Below are 25,443 nucleotides of genomic sequence, written 5' to 3'. Positions count from 1 at the left end.
GAAGTCTAGTGTAAAGTTTCCACCATCAGTGATGGTTTGGGGTGCCATGTCATCTGCTGGTGTCGGTCCACTCTGTTTCCTGAGATCCAGGGTCAACGCAGCCGTCTACCAGCAAGTTTTAGAGCACTTCATGCTTCCTGCTGCTGACCTGCTCTATGGAGATGGAGATTTCAAGTTCCAACAGGACTTGGCGCCTGCACACAGTGCAAAATCTACCCGTGCCTGGTTTACGGACCATGGTATTTCTGTTCTAAATTGGCCCGCCAACTCCCCTGACCTTAGCCCCATAGAAAATCTGTGGGGTATTGTGAAAAGGAAGATGCAGAATGCCAGACCCAAAAACGCAGAAGAGTTGAAGGCCACTATCAGAGCAACCTGGGCTCTCATAACACCTGAGCAGTGCCAGAAACTCATCGACTCCATGCCACGCCGCATTAACGCAGTAATTGAGGCAAAAGGAGCTCCAACCAAGTATTGAGTATTGTACATGCTCATATTTTTCATTTTCATACTTTTCAGTTGGCCAACATTTCTAAAAATCCCTTTTTTGTATTAGCCTTAAGTAATATTCTAATTTTGTGACACACGGAATTTTGGATTTTCATTTGTTGCCACTTCAAATCATCAAAATTAAATGAAATAAACATTTGAATGCATCAGTCTGTGTGCAATGAATAAATATAATGTACAAGTTACACCTTTTGAATGCAATTACTGAAATAAATCAAGTTTTTCAAAATATTCCAATTTACTGGCTTTTACCTGTATATCTGTGTGTGTGTGTATATATATATATATATATATATATATATATATATATATAAATATACACACACACACACATACATATATACACATACAATTACACATGTATACATACACATACATATATACACATATATATACATACACATACATATATACGTAGATATATACATATACATACAGTATGTATGTATGTATAAATACATACATACATACATATGTATGTATGTACATACACACATATACACACATAAAAACACATTACACAAATGTACATACACATTTACATACATACGTCCACATATACATACATATATACGCACATATGTACACACATACGCATACATATATATACATATGTATAAACATATATATACTGTATATACATACAATATGCACGCATATACATTTAACATATATGCATACATATATACAAAAGTATACATACATATATATCACTCCATTTTCTACCACTTGTCCTTAATAATAAATCAAAGGTTTTTTGTAATCGAATTGTGCGCCCTGAGATCGGTAGGTCGTGAATTCAAACCCCGGCTGAGTCATACCAAAGACTATAAAAATGGGACCCATTACCTCCCTGCTTGGCACTCAGCATCAAGGGTTGGAATTGGGGGTTAATTCACCAAAAATGATTCCCGGGCACAGCCACCGCTGCTGCTCACTGCTCCCCGCACCTCCCAGGGGGTGATAAAGGGTGATTTGGGGTCCACAATTCAATACAATGACAAGTAAAAGCATATAATTATAACTACACAATACAGAAAAAAATAAAAGCATCAATAAGAAAACAAGCAAACAATTTTACAGTCACAGAATAATAATTACCATGTAAATATAACTACACAATATAAAACCAAACAAATCATCAACGAGCAAACTCATTTAAAGACTCAAATAAAATATTACTTTCTTTTTAAAAACCTGTTTACTTTCAATGCCGGTGAGAATTCGAGGCAGGTTATTCCAGAGCGATACAGATCTATAAATAAAAGATTTCCGCAAAGCATTCTTCCTGGGACGAGGGAGTACAAAATGCCCCTCACTGGACGCCCTGGTGATGGGTCAAATGATGTGATGGGTCCCGTTGTATATTCCACCCCATTCCCCCAGGGGTACTACTCACCCCATTTGAGAACTACATGAAGTACCATACTTGCCAACCGAAAGACTCCCGAAATTCAGCGCCTCTCCCAAAAACTTCCTGGGACAAATTTTCTCCCGAAAATCTCCCGAAATTCAGGCAGAGCTAGAGGCCACGTCACCTCCAGCTCCATGCGGACCTGAGTGAGGCCAGCCTGTTCCCACAATATAAACAGTGTGCCTGCCCAATCACGTTATAACTGTAGAATGATCGAGGGCGAGTTTTTGGTTTCTTATGTGGGTTTATTGTTAGGCAGTTTCATTAACGTCCTCCCAGCGCGGTAACAACACACAACAACAGCAGTCACGTTTTCGTCTACCGTAAAGCAGTTTGTCTGCCGTAAACAGCAATGTTGTGACACTCTTAAACAGGACACTACTGCCATCTACTGTACATGCATATGTGACAATAACAGCTACGGCTTTTAGAGAGTGCAGTGCACAACTGCGCACACAACAAGGAGACGAAGCAGAAGAACGAGGAAGATACAGCCGTGGCGACGCCGACGACGAGTAAGATGAAGAAATACGCTTGTAAGTTCCAAGCCGCAGCTGCGATTGGACCTGGATAGCCTCCGGGAAGAAGTAGTGGACTACCAAGTGCTTGGCAGTGAAGATCTTCCTCAGGAAGCAAAGATTGACCGGTTTTGGGCCATGCTAGGGAGAGATGGAAGATTCCAGACTCTAGTGCATTTGATAAGAGCACTTTTGTGCGTGCCACACAGTAACGCATCATCAGAGAGGGTGTTCAGCATTGTTAGAAAAATAGTGACAAAGAATAGAACAAGGATGGACAATTCAACCCTTAACTCAGTGGTTCTCAAACTTTTTTTGTCATCCCCCACTTTGGACAAGGGGGAGTTTTCAAGCCCCACCTGCCCCCATCGCCCCAACAGAGCGCTAATGCCAAGCTTTAACATTTTCAAATTTATTGAACATCAAGTAACATATAGTAGTATACATTCAAACTCAATAACATAAAATAACACCAAGTTCAATGATAAATATAATAACTGTGCAGCTGTGGTACAACTTGCATCAAGTTCAATAATAAATAAAACAAAAGTGTTATAACTTGCATCAAGTTCAGTAATAAATCAAAAAAAGTGTTATAACTTGCATCACGTTCAATAATAAATCAAAAAAGGTGTTATAACTTGCATCAAGTTCAATAATAAATCAAATAAAAGTGTTATAACTTGCATCAAGTTCAATAATAAATCAAAAAAAGTGTTATAACTTGCATCAAGTTCAATAATAAAAAAAAGTGTTATAACTTGCATCAAGTTCAATAATAAATTTAAAAAAAGTGTTATAACTTGCATCACGTTCAATAATAAATCAAAAAAGTGTTATAACTTGCATCAAGTTCAATAATAAATCAAATAAAAGTGTTATAACTTGAATCAAGTTCAATAATAAATCAAATAACTTGCATCAAGTTCAATAATAAATCAAAAAAAGTGTTATAACTTGCATCAAGTTCAATAATAAATAAAACAAAAGTGTTATAACTTGCATCAAGTTCAATAATAAATCAAAAAAAGTGTTATAACTTGCATCAAGTTCAATAATACATCAAATAACTTGCATCAAGTTCAATAATAAATACAATAAAAGTGCCACTTTGCAATCTTTGCAAAAAAAAAAAAAGGAGGAGCTATGCATTTGGCAAGACAGGGCAAGTGACAGCACTTTGCCCCAGGAGAGCCACCTTGCTTCACTGTGAAACAGCACGGCTGTATGATCAGCTCCCATTTCCTCACACAGTGCAGAGAACAGTCGCGCTTTCAGTGGTCGTGTTTTGATCAAATTTACCGCGCTCACAACATCTGTTAAAACCTCATTGAGTTCGGGGCTGAGCTGCCTTGACGCGAGTGCTTCCCGGTGAATGACACAGTGTGTGCCCGTCAGATTTTTGTTTCTCTGCAGGTGCTGGCTCTTGCTCGACGACCTTTGAGCTAGGTGCGAGTCACAAATGTATATATTTGTGTAATTGTGGTCCACACATTAGCCTGCTACCCATCCGCGCGAAAGTTTGTTCCGTTTAGCCCCGCCCCATTAGTTACTGTTGCTATGTCTGTCAAACTTTCGCTCGTACCGAGAAATATAAAGCCTACAGTAAAAATAAGTACCGGTAATTTCCATTTATTTATATAGCGGATTTCACAGACAGAATCACAAAGTGATTTACAGTGTGTATAGAAAATGAAAGCATAGTAAAAAAAATAATCTAAGAATATAATAATAAATAAAAAAATTTAAAGTGAAATTTCCTCCCGTTCCTCGCGCCCCACCTGTCATGTCTCTATTCCCCACCAGTGGGGCGCGCCCCACACTTTGAGAAACGCTGCCTTAACTCAACAATAAGTAGATGAGTGTTATGTGTGTATGTGTAAATAAATGAACACTGAAATTCAAGTATTTCTTATATATATATATATATATATATATATATATATATATATATATATTAGAGATGCGCGGATAGGCAAATATTTCATCCGCAACCGCATCAGAAAGTCGTCAACCATCCGCCATCCACCCGATGTAACGTTTGAATAGAACTGCATCCGCCCGCCATCCGCCCGCACCCGCCCGTTATATCTAATATAGACGATGCAAGGCATTAGTGAGGCACCTGCCAACTACTCCGGTTTTCCCGTAATTCGTACGGTTTTCATCAACCTATTCCGGGTTACGGGTGCAGTGATAAAAAATACGGTTTTTCATTAATTAAAAAAAAAAAAGGGTGAAAACTACGCGAATTGCACCTTGTGCAGACAAGATTTTTCGTTCGGACACGGAGGAATTAGCGATGTAAAAGACCACTTTGGGACAAAAAAACAAGTCTAATGCCGTTGCTAGCGATACAAGTGGAAAACTTTCAACGTTTTTCGTCGCCCAAACAGATTCTTTGGATGTGATAAATGCCGAAGTTTTATTTACGGAGGCAATAATTGAGCATGGATTTCCAATCGCACTGGCTGATCACATGGGACAGTTACATGTTTGTAATGCAACCTTTAAAAATCATTACGCGGTGATCGCGGTCCCAAAAATAAACTTTTCTTGCATGATAATGTCCAGAAAAATTCACTTTATATTACTATAGAGTCCTTTTAACGAATGAGTTTGATGGTTTATCACAAACCTTAAATGAAAGAAGTCCTTTGTTCGCACCATGCACCATGTTCGATGTCCCGGTTTTATGACTGTCGTAGACGTACACAGCGTCGCAGCTCTTGCAACTCACGTAGCCAGCATTGCTGTCATCCTGATTTACAACCTCATAAAAACGAGTCCACGCTGAACTTTTCTGGCCTTTTTTTTCCCTGGTCTTTAGTATTCCCTTTTTTAGTTTGTCGCGTACCACGTTTGCTGCCGATGTTGCCATTTTTTTTTTCTTCTTCTGATGTGGCGTGCTGCAGGTGCCTGTGGCTGCTGCAGGTGCCTGCTGATAAATAATTGCCTGTTTCAAAGAGTGCTGCTCGTTTTTCGTATGTGGCTAACAACATTTAACTATGTATATATATTTCCGAATTGGTTTAACTGCCACCCGCAAAAAAAAAAAAATAAAATAAAAAATATCTCATTAATCCACCCGATCCGACCCGCAGCGCGGATAAAATCTTATTTATTTAAATTTCATCCGCCCGATCCGCGGATAATCCGCCGAATCCGCGGTTGTGTCCGCAAACCGCGCATCTCTAATATATATATATATTTATAGCTCGAATTCACTGAAAGTCAAGTATTTCTTATACATATACAGTATATATATATGAAATACTTGACTTGGTGAATTCTAGCTGTAAATATACTCCTCCCCTCTTAACCACGCCCCCGCCTCAATCACGCCCCCCCTCCCGAAATCGGAGGTCTTAAGGTTGGCAAGTATGTGTCATGGTGACAACGCCCCTACCGCCACAGGTATCTTGGCAATCCAGGAGAAACCCTGGAAGTGCTAAAAACCACAACATGTGTGACGGGGAGAAGACGCAGTCAAAGTGGAGGCACGTAAATAAGACCGCCTAAAAAACGGCGCAAAGACTTCAAAAGATCTGTAAAACATAATCTATGCACTATTTTTTATCAAAGAACCATGATTACATGTTATGTTCATATATTTAAATGAAGAATGACTCATAATCCTTGCGAAGAAAAGGGGGATGCAACTAAGCGGCTTTTCGTGTCGTTCTCGTCAATCCCGGGTCTAAATTGGCTGTCAAAGCGGGCCAACTTGTCGGAATACCTACTCATCCTTCTACTATCCAGGTGAGAGGCATGATGTTTGACGAGCAAGGAAACAAGCTCATCAGTTGATCATCAAGCTTATGATCATATATATATATATATATATATATATATATAGCTAGAATTCACTGAAAGTCAAGTATTTCCTATATATATATATATATATATATATATATATATGAAATACTTGACTTGGTGAATTCTAGCTGTAAATCTCCCGTCCAAAGGCAAAACCCAGTAACTCAATTTTGGTCAAAACTGAGCTGATAATAATTTTGGAGTTACTAGGTGATATGCTGAACATTCTGAACGAAAATTGCAGGCTGGAATTGCGGATACCAATTAACATCAACAAAGCAGAAATCAAATCTCTGTGAATGGATGGGACTTTAATATAAAATAGATTGGTTTTCGTTTGTTTTATCAAAATCAGCTAGAAGTGCTTTTGGACGGGAGAAATATACTACTCCCCTCTTAACCACGCCCCCAACCACGCCCCCACCCCACCCGCGAGCAAGCCCCCCACCTCCCGAAATCGGAAGTCTCAAGGTTGGCAGGTATGTGAAGTACCCAAAAATACCTATGTCAACAAGACTGCAACTCTTGATAAAAACATTGTCACAATAAAGTAGGTTCCTAAAAGTGTGCCAAAAGGCGCAGCAATTCCACATGAAAACTTTTGGCCACCATTGCCCTCTCTCCTCCTCATCTGATGACATGTTAGCTTACATTCCAAAGCTAACACCGCTGCTGTTAAAAGTGTCTGACTACTTGAAAACAATACGACAAAGAAGCTCGCCAACAACCGGGCTCGCCGTATTCGCGTGTCTTCATCAATAACAAGCCCCAAATAGCATGACAGACGAAACCTCGGCAGGTTGTATGGCTGAAATTACTTCCACGAGAGCAAATCGCCTCACCTCTTACTCCCTCCATGATGGTGACGTATGTGTTACTTCCGCCTGTGACGTCAGTGATATTGTGTGAGTTGCGGGGGTGGAAGCTACGGTGGTCGACAGGGGCAGAAAAGCGCAGCAGCTGTTCAAAAGCTCCACGCACACAGAAACGACGCAAAACCAGAAACACATAACTAAATAAAAACAGAATGTTCAAAATGAAAAAGAAAGTCAAAATATGATTATTTGTTTCCCTTTGGCTACACTCAGCAAGTAAATCAACTAATACAAAACAATTAAAGTAGGTGTTCATATTAGTCTTAACACCAATAATTTAACACATTTCCATCCATCCATCCATCCATTTCTACCGCTTATTCCCTTTTGGGGTCGCGGGGGGCGCTGGAGCCTATCTCAGCTACAATTGTGTATTTATAAATATTGTATATAAAACATTTCATGTTGCACGTTCTTCATTTTGGAAAATGCAAATATTTGCATTTGCTTTGTATGCCCTGCCCATGTCCTTCATTTTCATGCATCTTGTTTTAATCAAACGACCAGGGTGTTACTCTTTACTGTACCTTATTGGATCACAAGATGAAATGTTCTGTGAGCCCTACCTTTTTAATGATGAATAATTGCCCTACCTTTTTAATGATAAATAATTGCAAGATAATTTTTTGGCCTCTCTTATGGAGGTTAATGTGTGTCTTTATTAATACAGCTTTTTGGACACTGAATTATGTAATAAATGTGTTTGCGTTTGATTTTTTTTTTTTTTTTTTTACAATTTTTCAAATAATTATGCGGACACTTTCATTGAATAAATGTGCAAAATGCGTGAGTTTGAAAATTCAGTTTGTTAAAAATACAGTGTTTAAAAATTCACTGTAAAATATTCTGTGTAAAAAGATTTAGTGTATAAAAATTCAGAGTAAAATAAATTCAGTGCATAAAAATACAGTTTAAATAAATTCAGTACAGAAAATGTAAGTGCAAAAAAAATTCGGATCATAAAAATTCAGTGTAAATACATTAAGTGCAGAAAAAAATCGGTGCAGAAATTGTTTGTGTAAAAAAAAATTAGTGCATAAAACTTAAGTGCAAAAAAATCAGTGCAGAAAATTCAGTGTGAATAACTTAAGTGCAGAAAAATTCAGTGTAAAAAAGTTCTGGGTCAAAAAATTCAGTGTAAAAAAAAATCGGTGCAGAAAAAATATATGCATGAATCTAAAGTGACTCCAAACTTGACACCTTATTTGCTAGTGCAGGACAGGATCGATCGCTTCATTCTTAATTTACTGAAATTGAATCTTGAATTTTAAAACAATTAATATTTTTACACTGAATTTTAAAACACTGTATTTTAACAAACTGACATTTTAAACACACACATTTTGCTCACAATTTTGTATTCAATTAAATTGTCAGAGAGAAAAAAATCACTTCACAAAATTCAAACTCAAAAAAACATAAGTTCAGTGTCCAAAAAAAGCTTTAGTAATAAAGACTCAAATCAACCCCCATACTTCTCTCGTCCTTCATTTCTTTACTGTTATAGGAAGATACAGTACTGTGAAAATACGGACCGTACATGATTAAAATAATTTGTTCTTTAATGCAATAACACAATAAACCAAATATTACTCATTGTTGTATTTACTGATTTTCATACCTTTATTTCAGCAACAATATGATACAAAACTTCACATACAAAACAAATACCATCTTTCAGAAAGGTAAAAATATAAACACAAAAATGAAAAAAATATTGTATATTTTTTTCAAAATATGGACATAAAAGTATACTCACTTGTTGCCAGAATTTTCAGACAAAAATATTTGATATTAAAACAAAACTACGAAAAAAGTAAACAGGAACAAAAGGAACAGCGCCAGGAATAATAAATCAAATGAAATCAAACTGTATTAACGTTTGATACACAGGAAAGTGGCAACACAAAGTGCTTTTTTACACACACAAAAGAAAGAAGAGTAGACACGTACGCACACACAGCACTAAAGACAATAACAAAACATGGCATAGCACTGAGGGTTGAGGAAAAATGCCACCTTTGAGGCATCCACACTGGAGAATAATTTAAATTAACGCTACCTAAATAATAGTATGAAACATATTATGAAATATATATACATTTCAATATAAATAATACATTAATTAATTAATAAAAACATAACATTGGGAGAATAATAGTAGTTTAGTAGGAATTAATAAAATAGAAAATAATACAAAAACATTTAAAATAAAAAACATAAGAAGGGATTAACATGATCACTAAAAAGCCTGATTGAAAACGTTTGTCTTTGAGTTTGTTTGTTTTTAAATTTTTATAAATATCAACAACAAAAAATCACCATTCTATACATTATATATTTAAATCTGTCTTAGATTGAAATTGTTTTTATATGATGATTGTGGGAAGTTTAAATGCCCTTTATTTTTTCTTTCATCATTAGTGAGTTATAATTTTTTTTTCTGAATGAAACAAAAATATTTGGTTTAAAAGATATTACACTGTATTTGTGAATTCGAAATTTACATATTAGACATTAAAGTTTAACAGCATGAAAATTACATTGTACAGTAGATAGAGGACAATTTACTCTTTGGAATCAAAAAGTGTATTATAAGTGATACAACGTAAAACAGAATAATTGATAATAATTCATTCAAAAAAAACAAATGACTTAACGACTGTTATGTTTGTTATGTTACTTCCTGGACTTGTGCGTGGCGCGATGACGTCATCGCCCGACTGTCTGACTGCGCCTGCGCGCGGAGCTTCAGTCGAGGAAGTGAGTTGAAGAGGCTTCATCTGCGGCGGAGTGGAGCTCGGTGTTTATTCCGCGCTCGCAAAGGCTTTAAGTCACCCGGAGTATTTAAAAACATGTCGCAGTTTGATGACAACCCATTTGCGGAGTCCGCTGGGGTCAACCCTTTCAATGTAAGTGCTTTATTTTGTGCTAAAGTAAGACTATACAGCTGAAATTGGTGAGACGGTAGCCACTAGCCAGCACGTCAGGAAACTTGTTGGGTGGATGTTGGTGGGAGGGGCTTATGATGCTTTCTCCTTCGCTATTGGACGAAATGCTCAAAACTGACAGAACGTCAACCAATTGGGTGGCTTGAATGGGAAAGCGGGTGGAGTATCATTTGGCTCAGTTGCAGGAAGTTAAACTGTAACAATCGAGGAATGTGTGGCTAACTTTTTTTTAACTGCGTTGCAGTTATAGTTAAGACACATTTAGAAACATTTATGGCAGAGTGAGTTATATAATATAAACATTTGTAAATATATAGTTATTTTAAACGATTTGGTATTGTTTAAGTTCCACCACAAATCTATACATAGTGTTGTGTGCCTAACGGATAATGGTCACTGATCAGTGAATAAATAGATGTATATTATTGCGGTTGGTCCATTTTATTGAGCTCAAAGTGCTCATTTAATATTGGTCACTGTTCAGAAACGGTCTGCAAAGCTTCATGTGCTTATTTCCATTATATGAGCCAATTAAGCCATAAACTTATCAACCTATTATGTCTATGGCTCAGCTATGAATTGTTACAAAGATTTGACTCTCACCAAAATACTTGCAGGAAAGAAGAGCGTGTTTGAATTAGGGTTCGAACGATATGTGTTTATGGGGGCCAATGCCGATTATTAGTAGTCAAGAGGTCGATAACTGATATTTGGAGCCAATGTTCCATTAAACATGACTAGTACATGCCAGTAAACACCTGGACAAGGCTTTAAGTTGTTTTTTTTTACGTTATTTTTTGGGAAACGTTGGACCATTAGTGATACTTAGACTTAGACAAACTTTAAAGGGGAACATTATCACAATTTCAGAATGGTTAAAACCATTAAAAATCAGTTCCCAGTGGCTTATTATATTTTTCGAAGTTTTTTTCAAAATTTTACCCATCACGCAATATCCCTAAAAAAAGCTTCAAAATGCCTGATTTTAACCATCGTTATAAACACCCGTCCATTTTCCTGTGACGTCACATAGTGAAGCCAACACAAACAAACATGGCGGAAAGAACAGCAAGCTATAGCGACATTAGCTCGGATTCAGACTCGGATTTCAGCGGCTTAAGCGATTCAACAGATTACGAATGTATTGAAACGGATGGTTGTAGTGTGGAGGGAGGTAGCGAAAACGAAATTGAAGAAGAAACTGAAGCTATTGAGCCATATCGGTTTGAACCGTATGCAAGCGAAACCGACGAAAACGACACGACAGCCAGCGACACGGGAGAAAGCGAGGACGAATTCGGCGATCGCCTTCTAACCAACGATTGGTATGTGTTTGTTTGGCATTAAAGGAAACTAACAACTATGAACTAGGTTTACAGCATATGAAATACATTTGGCAACAACATGCACTTTGAGAGTGCAGACAGCCCAATTTTCATCAATTAATATATTCTGTAGACATACCCTCATCCGCGCTCTTTTCCTGAAAGCTGATCTGTCCAGTTTTGGAGTTGATGTCAGCAGGCCAGGGAAGCTAGGGTCGATAGCTCGCTCGTCTGCGGGAACAAACTGCCGCCATTGCTTGCCGTGCTACCGAGGTCCTTTGTCCCTGAATTGCTCACACACTCCGGCAGATTCAATGGGGGTCTGGCGGCAGATTTCTTTGACTTTATCGTTGGAAATGCATCTGCTTTGAGTGTCGCAGGATATCCACACATTCTTGCCATCTCTGTCGTAGCATAGCTTTCGTCGGTAAAGTGTGCGGAACAAACGTCCAATTTCTTGCCACTTTCGCATCTTTTGGCCACTGGTGCAACTTGAATCCATCCCTGTTCGTGTTGTTACACCCTCCGACAACAGACCGACGAGGCATGATGTCTCCAAGGTACGGAAAACAGTCGAAAAAACGGAAAATAACAGAGCTGATTTGATTCTGTGTTTGAGAAAATGGCGGATTGCTTCCCGATGTGACGTCACAACGTGACGTCATCGCTCCGAGAGCGAATATTAGAAAGGCGTTTAATTCGCCAAAATTCACCCATTTAGAGTTCGGAAATCGGTTAAAAAAATATATGGTCTTTTTTCTGCAACATTAAGGTATATATTGATGCTTACATAGGTCTGGTGATAATGTTCCCCTTTAATGATCCACAAGGGAAATTGTTCAACACAGTAGCTCAGTTACAATGATGGAAAGTGTAAGGGATGGAAAGGACAATGCAGGTATAAATAGACTAATATAGCGATAAAAAATCTAACATATATGCGAATATATACATAATATGTGTACAGAATAATATATATACAGATATATTATATTATATCTATAACATATATACAATATATACCAATGACCATGTACAATATTACAGTATATACAGTATATGTGACAGCAGCAGCATAAAATAGAGTGTAGATCCAGCAGGAAATAGAAAACAGACATTATAAACATTATAATCTGTAATAGTGATACGATGTTCTATGCACTATTGTTATTATTGTTAATTTAACACCAAAAGATAACCCTAATAAACGGGTTTCACAAACCCATTTATTACATGTGTCTAAAACAGGGGTGTCAAACTCATTTTAGATCGCGGGCCACTTGGAGAAAAATCTATTCCCAAGTGGGCCGGACTAGTAAAAACCACGGCACGATAACTTAAAAATAAAGACAACTTCAGATTGTTTTCTTTGTTTAAAAAATAGAACAAGCACATTCTGAAAATGTATGTTTTTTTACACTTACATGTTGCGGTTAATAGTATTTACTGTTATTTGTCATTATTTATAGTTTCTGAATAAATTATGTGATAATGTTCATCAGTCAACTCATTGGTGTTAATTTTCAATCTATCAAGATTAAAAAATAATATCAAAATCAATATACAGGCTGTTATTTATGTAGTTTGCTCATTTTCCTCGACTGGTGCACTAACGTTATGTGGTTTATTTTTTTTACATATGTAGCATCATCTACAAAGAATTGCTATTGCGACATCTAGTGGACACATTTAGAAAAGCAGTTTCTTTAATTCAAAAATGTCGGCTCATTTTTATACTTAGCAAACTCATCCCGCGAGCCGGATAAAACCTGTTCGTGGGCCATACGTTTGACACCCCTGGTCTAAAAGGAGCATCAACATTTGCATTTCAAAATATTGGAAATATCATGTAAAATTGCAGGTTTACTGCCAGGAAGTTACGTTGTCTGTGTAACATTAATTTGGTCTAGTATTCTTGTTTAAAGCTGGGGTACCTAAGTTATATTTTTTACCGATAAAAAAATAAATAATTTTAGCATTATACAGTATATCGTAACAGTAATAATTTCGGAAACATCGGGATACCTGCGCTTGTCTTTACAACATGTACTGCTAAAAATCCAAAAAGAGGAAATCAGAGTAAGAAAAGAAAGACGCAGTGCATCTAAAAAAACAAAGAAGAGCCAATTGGTCCAGCATATTCAAGATGGAGGGCATTGCGGGCCAGTCTTTTTTTTGGATGCGCAGGTTGCTGTTTTCCTTCTAGACAGGTCATCTAATGTTCCATTTTCCTATATTTTCTGTGTATCCTTTTGCGTGGCGACTTGTGTTACAGATAGTCTGCTACAAAATAAGAACAAATGGATCCTGGCAATTTCAGATGGTCAACAATCTGTGCGTGTGCACTTAGAGCCCTTGTGTGCGATTTCGTGCACTTTCAGAGAGGAGGATAGTGGGAGGGACTATCAGCCAGGTGCCTGGAGTGGGGGGCGGGATTTACAGTTTGAATTCTGCCTGCTGACACAAGATTCAAGTACCCCAGCTTTAAGTATGGAAACTAATTTATGTTACTCAGTAATTATTATTTAAATATTATTAGACCATCCATCCATTCATCCATTTTCTATCGCTTGTCCCGTTCGGGACGGCGGGGTGTGCTGGAGTCTATCTCCGCTGCATTCGGGCGGAAGGCGGTGTACACCCTGGACAAGTCCCCACCTCATCGCAGGGCCAGCACAGATAGACAGACAACATTCACAACACATTAACATAATACAGGGTGTTCATAAAGCCTCTTTACAGTTTAACAAATGTATTCAAAAGGCAAAGGAATAGTCAAATCTGTAGACATTTGAACAAAATGAGGAGTGGTTGTTGATTTTTTTTTGCCCTACTTATTACACCTGTATGGGCGTTATTAGTGCCGACTTGATTTCTTGTCATAATATCTGTAAGGATGTAACGATTAACAGAATTAAGGATAACCGCTGTAAAACTTAGCATAACAGTTTTAGTTTGTATATATATATACATTTTCAAAAAAACCTGGTTGATAACTGTACTTCGATATTTTAAATTATATTTATTCTAAATATGTGTTATATTTTGTTATTTATTTTAGCTATACCGTCTTGCACTTTAGTTCCTACCTGTTGTTTCCGTAGATCCGACTAGGGAACGGACAAAGGTTGAAAAGAAATGATTAGAGTTGTCTGATATTGGCTTTTTTCCAATATTTTCCAACTCTTAATTACCGATTCCGAAATCAACCGATACATATACAGTATATACAGTCGTGGAATTAACACATTATTATGCCTAATTTTGTTGTGATGCCCCGCTGGATGCATTAAACAATGTAACACGGTTTTCCAAAATAAATCAACTCAAGCTATGGAAAAAAATGCCAACATGGCACTGCCATATTTATTATTGAAGTCACAAAGTGCATTATTTTTTTTAACATGCCTCAAAAACACCAGCTTGGAATTTGGGACATGGGGTGGGTAGATGATAGCGGGGGGTGTATATTGTAGCGTCTCGGAAGAGTTAGTGCTGCAAGGGGTTCTGGGTATTTGTTCTGTTGTGTTTATGTTGTGTTACTGTGCGGATGTTCTCCCGAAATGTGTTTGTCATTCTTGTTTGGTGTGGGTTCACAGTGTGGCGCATATTTGTAACAGTGTTAAAGTTGTTTATACGGCCACCCTCAAAGTGACCTGTATGGCTGTTGACCAAGTATGCCTGCATTCACTTGTGTGTGTGAAAAGCCGTAGATATTATGTGATTGGGCCGGCACGCAAAGGCAGTGCCTTTTAAGGTTTATTGGCGCTCTGTACTTCTCCCTACGTCCGTGTACTCAGCGGCGTTTTAAGAAGTCATACATTTTACTTTTGTAAACCGATAACGATAATTTTGAAACCGATACCGATAATAAATGGTAAATGAGTTGTACTTGTATAGCGCTTTGACACTATTTCCACATTCACCCATTCACACACACATTCACACACTGATAGCGGGAGCTGCCATTCAAGGCGCTAACCAGGACCCATCAGGAGCAAGGGTGAAGTGTCTTGCTCAAGGACACAACGGACGTGACTAGGATGGTAGAAGGTGGGGATTGAACCAGCAACCCTCAGATTGCTGGCACCGCCACTTCTCTCAACTTCGCCACGCCGTCCCCCGATAATTTCCGATATTACATTTTAAAGCATTTACCGGCCGATAATATCGGCAGTCCGATATTATCGGACATCTCTAGAAATGATAAATGTGGCGATGGACTACGGTCTGTTTGAAAAAAATCCCAAAAAACTACAATATTGTCTATTTACTTTCTCTTATCACACTTTGCAGAGAATCATCAGCGAGACAACAAGATGGCGCAACCCCACTTGATAGTTAATACTGTTACCTTTAGCGTCTCCCTCCCATTTCTCACTGACCACTTCCTGTTTTGCTAGCTTACCAGACCGCAAGTGCCTTTGTTCATGCGACCCAAAAATATTTATTTATGGAACGTACTTCATATTGATATCGATTACATGTCTATTGCGATATATATTGATATCGTTTTATCGGCCAAGCCCTATAAGAAGTCACATAGAGAAAACATAGCGATGTGTGCAGCAGTGACTTAAGTGAACACACACAGCATCTCTGTTTGATTGTTGGGTGGAGAGGTGACACTAAATAAATAACCTGTCAGCAGCTGGAATATGTTCTCTGGCCTCGGACTTCCTTTCCAGCAGGCACCAATATCATTCATTGGAATAAATGGACAGTAAACATCTGCAGGCTGTGGGATTTTATTTTTTTTACAAGGTGTTTATCAAGAATGTGTCTTTTGTGGTAGACTCGGTCAGTCATGTTTCCTGTGAACAGTACTTTTAGTTGATTACATGATATTCATAGCAATACACGAGCATGATTACATGTATACATGCATTATGCACACATGGATGATATATTTTGTACTGCAGTCTCTCACTTCCTGTTTCAGAGAAATTTAGTTGTCTTCCTCAGTGGTGCTGTCAGCAAAAGTAGACAAATTAAAGGCAGCAGCTTTTTTGTTGCGCCACACAACTATTTAGGCATAAGAAGGTTGTTTTTTGGGCGAGGGGGGTTTGGACAACGTAGTGTTTTTATGTATTTTTTCATAGATGGGAAGTTGGAACACATTAACATAATGCAGGGTGTTCATAAAGCCTCTTTACAGTTTAACAAATGTATTCAAAAGGCAAAGGAATAGTCAAATCTGTAGACATTTGAACAAAATGAGGAGTGGTTGTTGAATTTTTCCCCCCCTACTTATTAAACCTGTATGGGCGCCATTAGTTGCGCGAAGCATACCGTATTTTTCAGACTATAAGTCACAGTTTTTTTTCATAGTTTGGCCGGGGGTGCGACTTATACTCAGGAGCGACTTATGTGTGAAATTATTAACACATTACCGTAAAATATCAAATAATATTATTTAGCTCATTCACGTAAGAGACTAGACGTATAAGATTTCATGGTATTTAGCGATTAGGAGTGACAGATTGTTTGGTAAACGTATAGCATGTTCTATATGTTATAGTTATTTGAATGACTCTTACCATAATATGTTACGTTAAAGGGGAACATTATCACAATTTCAGAAGAGTTAAAACCATTAAAAATCAGTTCCCAGTGGCTTATTTTATTTTTCGACGTTTTTTTCAAAATTTTACCCATCACGCAATATCCCTTAAAAAAGCTTCAAAGTGCCTGATTTTAACCATCGTTATATACACCCGTCCATTTTCCTGTGACGTCACATAGTGATGCCAACTCAAACAAACATGGCGCATAGAACAGCAAGCTATAGCGACATTAGCTCGGATTCAGACTCGGATTTCAGCAGTTTAAGCGATTCAACAGATTACGCATGTATTGAAACGGATGGTTGTAGCGTGGAGGCACGTAGCGAAAACGAAATTGAAGAAGAAACTGAAGCTATTGAGCCATATCGGTTTGAACCGTATGCAAGCGAAACCGACGAAAACTACACGACAGCCAGCGACACGGGAGAAAGCGAGGACGAATTCGGCGATCGCCTTCTAACCAATGATTGGTATGTGTTTGTTTGGCATTAAAGGAAACTAACAACTATGAACTAGGTTTACAGCATATGAAATACATTTGGCAACAACATGCACTTTGAGAGTGCAGACAGCCCAATTTTCATCAATTAATATATTCTGTAGACATACCCTCATCCGCGCTCTTTTCCTGAAAGCTGATCTGTCCAGTTTTGGAGTTGATGTCAGCAGGCCAGGGAAGCTAGGGTCGATATTCTTCTCTTGATCATCTTCAGTGGCATAAGGGACGGTGTGAGCCAAGACATCCAGGGGGTTTAGCTCGCTCGTCTGCGGGAACAAACTGCCGCCATTGCTTGCCGTGCTACCGAGGACCTTTGTCCCTGAATTGCTCACACACTCCGTCAGATTCAATGGGGGTCTGGCAGCAGATTTCTTTGACTTTATCGTTGGAAATGCATCTGCTTTGAGTGTCGCAGGATATCCACACATTCTTGCCATCTCTGTCGTAGCATAGCTTTCGTCGGTAAAGTGTGCGGAACAAACGTCCAATTTCTTGCCACTTTCGCATCTTTGGGCCACTGGTGCAACTTGAATCCGTCCCCGTTCGTGTTGTTACACCCTCCGACAACAGACCGACAAGGCATGATGTCTCCAAGGTACGGAAAACAGTCGAAAAAACGGAAAATAACAGAGCTGATTTGACTCTGTGTTTGAGAAAATGGCGGATTGCTTCCCGATGTGACGTCACGTTGTGACGTCATCGCTCCGAGAACAAATATTAGAAAGGCGTTTAATTCGCCAAAATTCACCCATTTAGAGTTCGGAAATCGGTTTAAAAAATATATGGTCTTTTTTCTGCAACATCAAGGTATATATTGACGCTTACATAGGTCTGGTGATAATGTTCCCCTTTAACGTACCAGGCACGTTCTCAGTTGGTTATTTATGCCTCATATAACGTACACTTATTCAGCCTGTTGTTCACTATTCTTTATTTATTTTAAATTACCTTTCAAATGTCTATTCTTGGTGTTGGGTTTTATCAAATAAATTTCCCCAAAAAATGCGACTTATACTCCAGTGCGACTTATATGTATGTCTTTTTCCTTCTTTGTTATGCATTTTCGGCCGGTGCGACTTATACTCCGGAGCGACTTATACTCCGGAGCGACTTATAGTCCGAAAAATACGGTATCATTGATTTCTTGTCATATGTGTAAGGATGTAACAATTTAACAGAATTAAGGATAACCGTTGTAAAACTTAGCATAACAGTTTTATTTTATATATATATATATATATATATATATATATATATATATATATATATATATATATATATATATATATATATACATTTAAAAAAAAAAACATGATTGATAACTGTACTTTGATAAACTTTGACTGGGGCCAGCTTCCCAGTTTAAATGCTAATGTAAAAAAAAGAGACAGTAACATCTTTCCCCATTAAGCAACAGCATACCCCAATCTAAACTTGTATAAACACATTACTGTCTGAGCAACTAAGACAGGAGACTTGTTTTCATTGAGGGGCCACATGGCAGTTAGGGCTGTTTGTAACAGTTAATGATATATAAATATAAATTGCCTCATGATATTATTACACAATTATTTATTAAATATACATTTTTAAGTACACAGTAAAAATACATCTGTAGATTTTACAGTAAAAAAACAGACTGCTCATTTGCCAAAATTGTACCATAAAATGTACAATGTTATTTTTACAGCATATAAATGGAAAAGCAGTGCCACAGTTTTTACTGTGAAATCTCTGGTTGTTGTTTTCCTGATGTATTACTGTAAATGGAAAAACAATACTACAATTTTGTTCTTATTTATGGGAACATTTTGGCAAACTGAGCTACCAGTTTTTTAACCGTAAAAGTAATTTTAACAAAGCACAGTTTGATGGATAACTTGCTTAAAAATCATGAGTAAAGCTGATATTTAAGTACTTATTTTTATTTTTACAATTACAAATGTTTGGAACGTAATATTAGATCAAGTTTAACAGTATGTATTTTTGTCTATCAAAATGGAAAGTTAAATACATTTAGTAAGAAAAGGCGCAAATTGATTTCAGGCTTTCGCGGGCCACATAAAATGATCCGGCGAGCCAGATCTAACCCCGGGCCTTGGGTTTCACACCTGTAAACTAAGATACTTAATTGTACACATTGAACTTACAAGCTGTGCTCCCTTAGGACATAGTGGTCGTTCTCTACTTGGAGGAATACGAGACCACAGCGGTTTTAAGGTGCGTTGAAGGACCGCTGAACAGAGGAGGACGCCACAACGCCTGCCAGAAATAATATTCGATAATGATGAATTGTATTTGTTTAGGAACTTTTCATTCAGATAAAGCGCTTAGCTACTGTACAACCCAATATTTAAACAGTTTAGTCCGGGGGGTCAGCAACCCGCGGCTCTAGAGCCACATGCGGCTCTTGAGCGGCGCCCTGGTGGCTCCATGGAGCTTTTTCAAAAATGTATGGAAATGGAAAAAAATTGGGGTGAAAAATATATTTTTTGTTGTAATATGGTTTCCGTAGGAGGACAAACATGACACAAACCTTCCTAATTGTTTTAAAGCCCACTGTTTAATAGGTTTGTGTTTATGCTTCACTGATGAGAGTATTTGGCGAGCGCCGTTTTGTCCTACTAATTTCAGCGGCCCTTGAACTCACCGTTGTGTTGTACGGACCGTGACTCAACCGTTTGTTTACATGTATAACTTTCTCCGAAGCAGCCACAGAAAGACGTGCTCTATGCCATTGCCTTTTTGTGTCATTTTGTCCACCAAACGTTTTATACTGTGCGTAGAATAAATATAACATTTCAACATTTCTGTCAATGAAGATTTGCGTCAGCCTGCGACACATAGTAAATTTGATAGTAGGCTAAAATAGCTAATTAGCCACGTACATCATGTGTTGCCATCATTATAACACTTAACACTTTAAATTTTTTTGCGGCTCCAGACAGATTACTTTTTTGTATTTTTGGTCCAATATGGCTCTATCAACATTTTGGGTTGCCGACCCCTGGTTTAGCCAATAAAACAGATAAAATATTAGGACTAAAAAGCTATCAGTGAAGCTTAATAAACTTGAAAAATAGTGGGTTTTCTAACTGTTAATTTTAATTTTTTTTAATTGGTCAAAAGATTTCGGTGTGTGTGTAAGTACTTTTGGAGCACATTCAACAATACCGCGATAATAATGATAACAGTGATAATTTTGGTCATGATAACTGTGATATGATAGATCCCTAAATATGTCATACATGTTGGGTTAAGCATTGCGTCCTTAATGAAGGCAATGGCATCATATTTTGCTTCAGGGTGGATGACTGGAGGTAATTTGCCTGGGAAATGAATAAAGTATTATCTATCGCATGATATATTTCACATAACCCTGTAGAAGAGGTCCAGGTTAGTGATATTTGGCCAAGGATTTGAGCCATCACAACAGGGTATGTGGGAAAACACAAATTACAGACGTTGATAACCACTTCATTAGGAAATAGGAAACCATTGTTATTCAATTGCATTGAAGTGGTCTCACGGTTTGATACTAGTCTCTAAAATGAACACTTACAATAGTTTCATTTGCATTTTTATTAAAATGCCAAAGTCAAATGACTTTGAGAGCAGCTGGTGATTGGAGTGCATAACAAGTATGTCCCAAACTGCAATGAGCTCTCATCGAGCCCCATCTCGCTAGCGGGTTCCATGAAAATAAGCCCTGTGTTTTTTTTTTTTTTGCATAAGTCTCCTGGGAGACGGCAACAGTAGCGGGAGTGAGTCCGACTGGGAATGTTTACAGGTGTGTCTTGAGCTGATAAGTAACATTCGGTCCAGTCACCTCTTTGGTCACATGGTAGATGTGCGTTCACAGGCCTTTAAATGGTTTATTAGTAACAAAGTATCAGAACCTTTACAGGAAGTGTGGTGTGTGGATTGTGTCCAATGGTGTAGGCCACACAGGCCATCCCAGCATGCCTTTATTGACCTTGCTTCCCCAAAGTGTCCACGCTAGGGCTGGGCGATAAAACGATATCAATATCTATCGCGATAGACAAGTAATCGATATCAATTAAAATGTGTTCCGTAAAACTTTTGATCATTTTTTTCTTCTTTGTCGTAAGAAACCGAAAGTTGCGAAGCAAGGTTGGTTGCATGACCAAAGGCACTCACAGGAAGTGATCACTGATCAGTGGGAGTGACACACTAACAGCTAATCTGGTAACAGTATCAACTATAAAGTTTGGATGCGCCATCTTGTTGTCTCGCAGTTGATTCTTGAGTGAATGTGAGAGAAACTAAAAATTAGTGCTGCAGAATTGTGGATAAAACAATAAAGGCACCTGGACAGTATGGCAGTTTTTTTTTTTTTTTTTTAAAACAGACCGTAGTCACCACCAATGTGGTCTGTAAATGATGCAAGGCGATCGTCCCCACTAAGACAGGTAATACCATACCACCCTTTAGAGCACAGCTCTAAAGCTAGGCCACCTACTCAGTGGCCTAGTGGTTAGAGTGTCCGCCCTGAGATCGGTAGGTTGTGGGTTCAAACCCCGGCCGAGTCATACCAAAGACTATAAAAATGGGACCCATTACCTCCCTGCTTGGCACTCAGTATCAAGAGTTGGAATTGGGGGTTAAATCACAAAAAATGATTCCCGGGCGCGGCCACCGCTGCTGCCCACTGCTCCCCTCACCTCCCAGGGGGTGATCAAGGGTGATGGGTTAAATGCAGAGAATAATTTCGCCACACCTAGTGTGTGTGTGACAATCATTGGTACTTTAACTTTACTTTAACTTTAAAGGGTGGTATGGTATGGTGGTAATTATTTTCTGGCACTAAATAGAATAAGTAGAAAATAATTATTTTTAGGTTTCTCTATGTTTACATTTTCTTTTTTTTTTTCTTTCTTTTTTTTTTTTATTGACATCCAGCATCAGACATTCCTATCCATTACATCATCCATCCATCCATTTTCTACCGCTTAATCCCTTCGGGGTCGCGGGGGGCGCTGGAGCCTATCTCAGCTACAATCGGGCGGAAGGCGGGGTACACCCTGGACAAGTCGCCACCTCAACCATTACATCATATTCACATAAATCATACATCTATTGTCTGCCCAAAATATTTTTGTTTATATCCCATTCATACCACTCCCCCCAAAAAGAAAGAAACAACAACAAAAACAAAGTAATATCTATAACTACATCGATTAAATAAACAAAACAAAAACAACAGCAAAAAAAAGGAAATAATAATACATTAATAGTAATAATAAATAAAATAAAATATAAACAGATACATATATATATATATACATACATAAACATATATATACATACCTACATATACACATATAGGGATATAGGATTTTTAAAAAAATTTTTTGCAGTACAATCACTAATTCAAAAAATTAAAGTCAGGTTTATGGGGTGTGACATAGCGACTGGGATGAGAATCAGCACCTCCAAGTCCGAGTCCATGGTTCTCGCCCGGAAAAGGGTGGAGTGCCATCTCCGGGTTGGGGAGGAGACCCTGCCCCAAGTGGAGGAGTTCAAGTACCTCGGAGTCTTGTTCACGAGTGAGGGAAGAGTGGATCGTGAGATCGACAGGCGAATCGGTGCGGCATCTTCAGTAATGCGGACGCTGTATCGATCCGTTGTGGTGAAGAAGGAGCTGAGCCGGAAGGCAAAGCTCTCAATTTACCAGTCGATCTACGTTCCCATCCTCACCTATGGTCATGAGCTTTGGGTTATGACCGAAAGGACAAGATCACGGGTACAAGCGGCCGAAATGAGTTTCCTCCGCCGGGTGGCAGGGCTCTCCCTTAGAGATAGGGTGAGAAGCTCTGTCATCCGGGGGGAGCTCAAAGTAAAGCCGCTGCTCCTCCACATCGAGAGGAGCCAGATGAGGTGGTTCGGGCATCTGGTCAGGATGCCACCCGATCGCCTCCCTCGGGAGGTGTTTAGGGCACGTCCGACCGGTAGGAGGCCACGGGGAAGACCCAGGACACGTTGGGAAGACTATGTCTCCCGGCTGGCCTGGGAACGCCTCGGGATCCCCCGGGAAGAGCTGGACGAAGTGGCTGGGGAGAGGGAAGTCTGGGTTTCCCTGCTTAGGCTGCTGCCCCCGCGACCCGACCTCGGATAAGCGGAGGAAGATGGATGGATGGATGGACATATATATATATACATACATAAACATATATATATACATACCTACATATACACATATAGGGATATAGGATTTTTTAATTTTTTTTTTGCAGTACAATCACTAATTCAAAAAACTCAAGTCAGGTTTATGGGGTGTGACATAGTTGACCCAATTTTCCCAGTATGAAGTAAATTTCTCCAATTTATAATTAATAAAGGCAGTTATCTTCTCCATTTTATATATGTCCATTGTTGTTTCCATCCATTGCTTCAAAGTTGGGCTCTCCTGGGATATCCATTTCCTAGTAATGGTCTTTTTACAAGCCACCAGTAGGATATTCATTAAGTGTTTATCTTTCTTCAGCCAGTCCTGAGGTACATGTCCAAAAAACAAAGTTTTACTTTCGAGGGGTATTTCACGTTTGAAAATATCCTGTAGAGCTTGGTGTATCTCTTCCCAATAGTCCTTTATGGTATGTTTACATTTTCACACTTTGCACTATTTTGTTACACTTTATTAACATTTCTAGGTTATTGTTAAGTGTTCAATGTGATTTTACAATTTTGTTTACATTGATTGTTTTCAATGCTTGTGTTGACATTTCCTTTCTGCCTTAATAGTTGAGGGGATTATAATCAGAGGAAGGTTACATCTGAAATACATTTTTTTATATTTAATGTATTTTTCTCTTGGTCCTTATTTTCGATGAGTCATAAAAATATCAATAATTTTTTATATTGACCGATATAAAATACCTATATCATGATACAGTTTACAGACATGTCGCCCATCCCTCGTTCACACAAAGCATATAATTGTCCAACGTGTTGAAGATGAAGAATTCCGATTCAGGGACAACTAAGGAGTCCATTGTTGTTGTTTCATTGATAGTACTTTTTTCCCTTTTTCTATGTAAATTGCTACCAAAAGGAGATTATTAGGTCTTCTAGGGCAAGGGTTCCTAACCTTTTTGACCTCGGGGCCCAACTTTTCTACTACCGAAGGGCCTGGGGCCCACTCAAATATTAACTAGTAATTTTACTCTTAATTTTAATCATATTTAAGAATTATATCAAACCTACTTACAGTTTACAACCTAACCTAGTCAAATTATGTGAAACCATGTGTTAATCACAAATTATTATTTATTTAACAAATAAACCAGAGGCTTAGGTCAGGCTGATTAGAAAAATAACTACTAACAAAATACACTGCACAAAAATAACTGGTGGATTTAACAAAAAAAAAGCAAGCAATATTATTGCGGTTAAATAGATGAACTAAATTAATAATAAATATTTTTCTTAACCAAACTGTCAAGTGTAAATGAAAATACAGCTTCACCACATAAGTCATAATTTTTGCGCTTAAGAAACTTTTCAATTACTTTAGCTCCAGACTTCTTCTGTTTGTTTGAGATTGTCATTACTCCCACAAGTGGTGGAAAAGTGTATTACATCTACGTACCGCTGCGGCCCTTACGGACCACAGCTGAAAAACAGATATTTCTTAGCGGCCCTCTAGGGGCCCTATGGTTAAGAAACACTGATCTAGGGGTTGCTTCTAGTCTATTCTGAGTGTGATTTGTCTCAGTGAGTTGAATGACCGATGCTTTGCTTGCGTTGTAGGACCCAGCTGTCACTCAGGTGACAAACTCCAGCATAGAACCGATTGACCAGTACAACCCTTTCCCTGCCACAGTAAGACCCCCGCCTCCTCTTCTTCTGTTTCATCTTCATTCTGCTTTCTTGTGTTGGTTTCCTATCCTCTGGTCTTGTTTTGTTTTACCTTTGTTGTTAAAATGATTTGTATTGTTCATT

At 38.2% G+C, this 25,443-nt stretch overlaps 2 protein-coding genes across 2 annotated transcripts in view; one reads left to right on the top strand and one right to left on the bottom strand.

Annotated features, from left to right (window-relative positions):
* Window positions 1–7,118, bottom strand: part of mpi (mannose phosphate isomerase) — a 31,186-nt gene extending 24,068 nt beyond the window's left edge. The window contains exon 1 of the mRNA XM_061924846.1: window positions 7,104–7,118. The gene's annotated coding sequence lies outside the window, so the exon portion shown is untranslated. The remainder of the gene's footprint in view (window positions 1–7,103) is intronic.
* A 2,778-nt stretch (window positions 7,119–9,896) lies between these two features.
* Window positions 9,897–25,443, top strand: part of scamp2 (secretory carrier membrane protein 2) — a 36,201-nt gene continuing 20,654 nt past the window's right edge. The window contains exons 1-2 of the mRNA XM_061924848.2: window positions 9,897–10,048; window positions 25,252–25,323. Coding sequence (XP_061780832.1) covers window positions 9,992–10,048; window positions 25,252–25,323 — 129 coding nt within the window. The 5' untranslated portion in view covers window positions 9,897–9,991. The remainder of the gene's footprint in view (window positions 10,049–25,251; window positions 25,324–25,443) is intronic.

Source organism: Nerophis lumbriciformis, linkage group LG29 (genome assembly GCF_033978685.3).
Source record: "Nerophis lumbriciformis linkage group LG29, RoL_Nlum_v2.1, whole genome shotgun sequence".
NCBI classification, from domain to species: domain Eukaryota; kingdom Metazoa; phylum Chordata; class Actinopteri; order Syngnathiformes; family Syngnathidae; genus Nerophis; species Nerophis lumbriciformis.
Note: the sequence above shows the minus strand (reverse complement) of the source record. Positions and strands in the feature narration are given on the sequence as shown.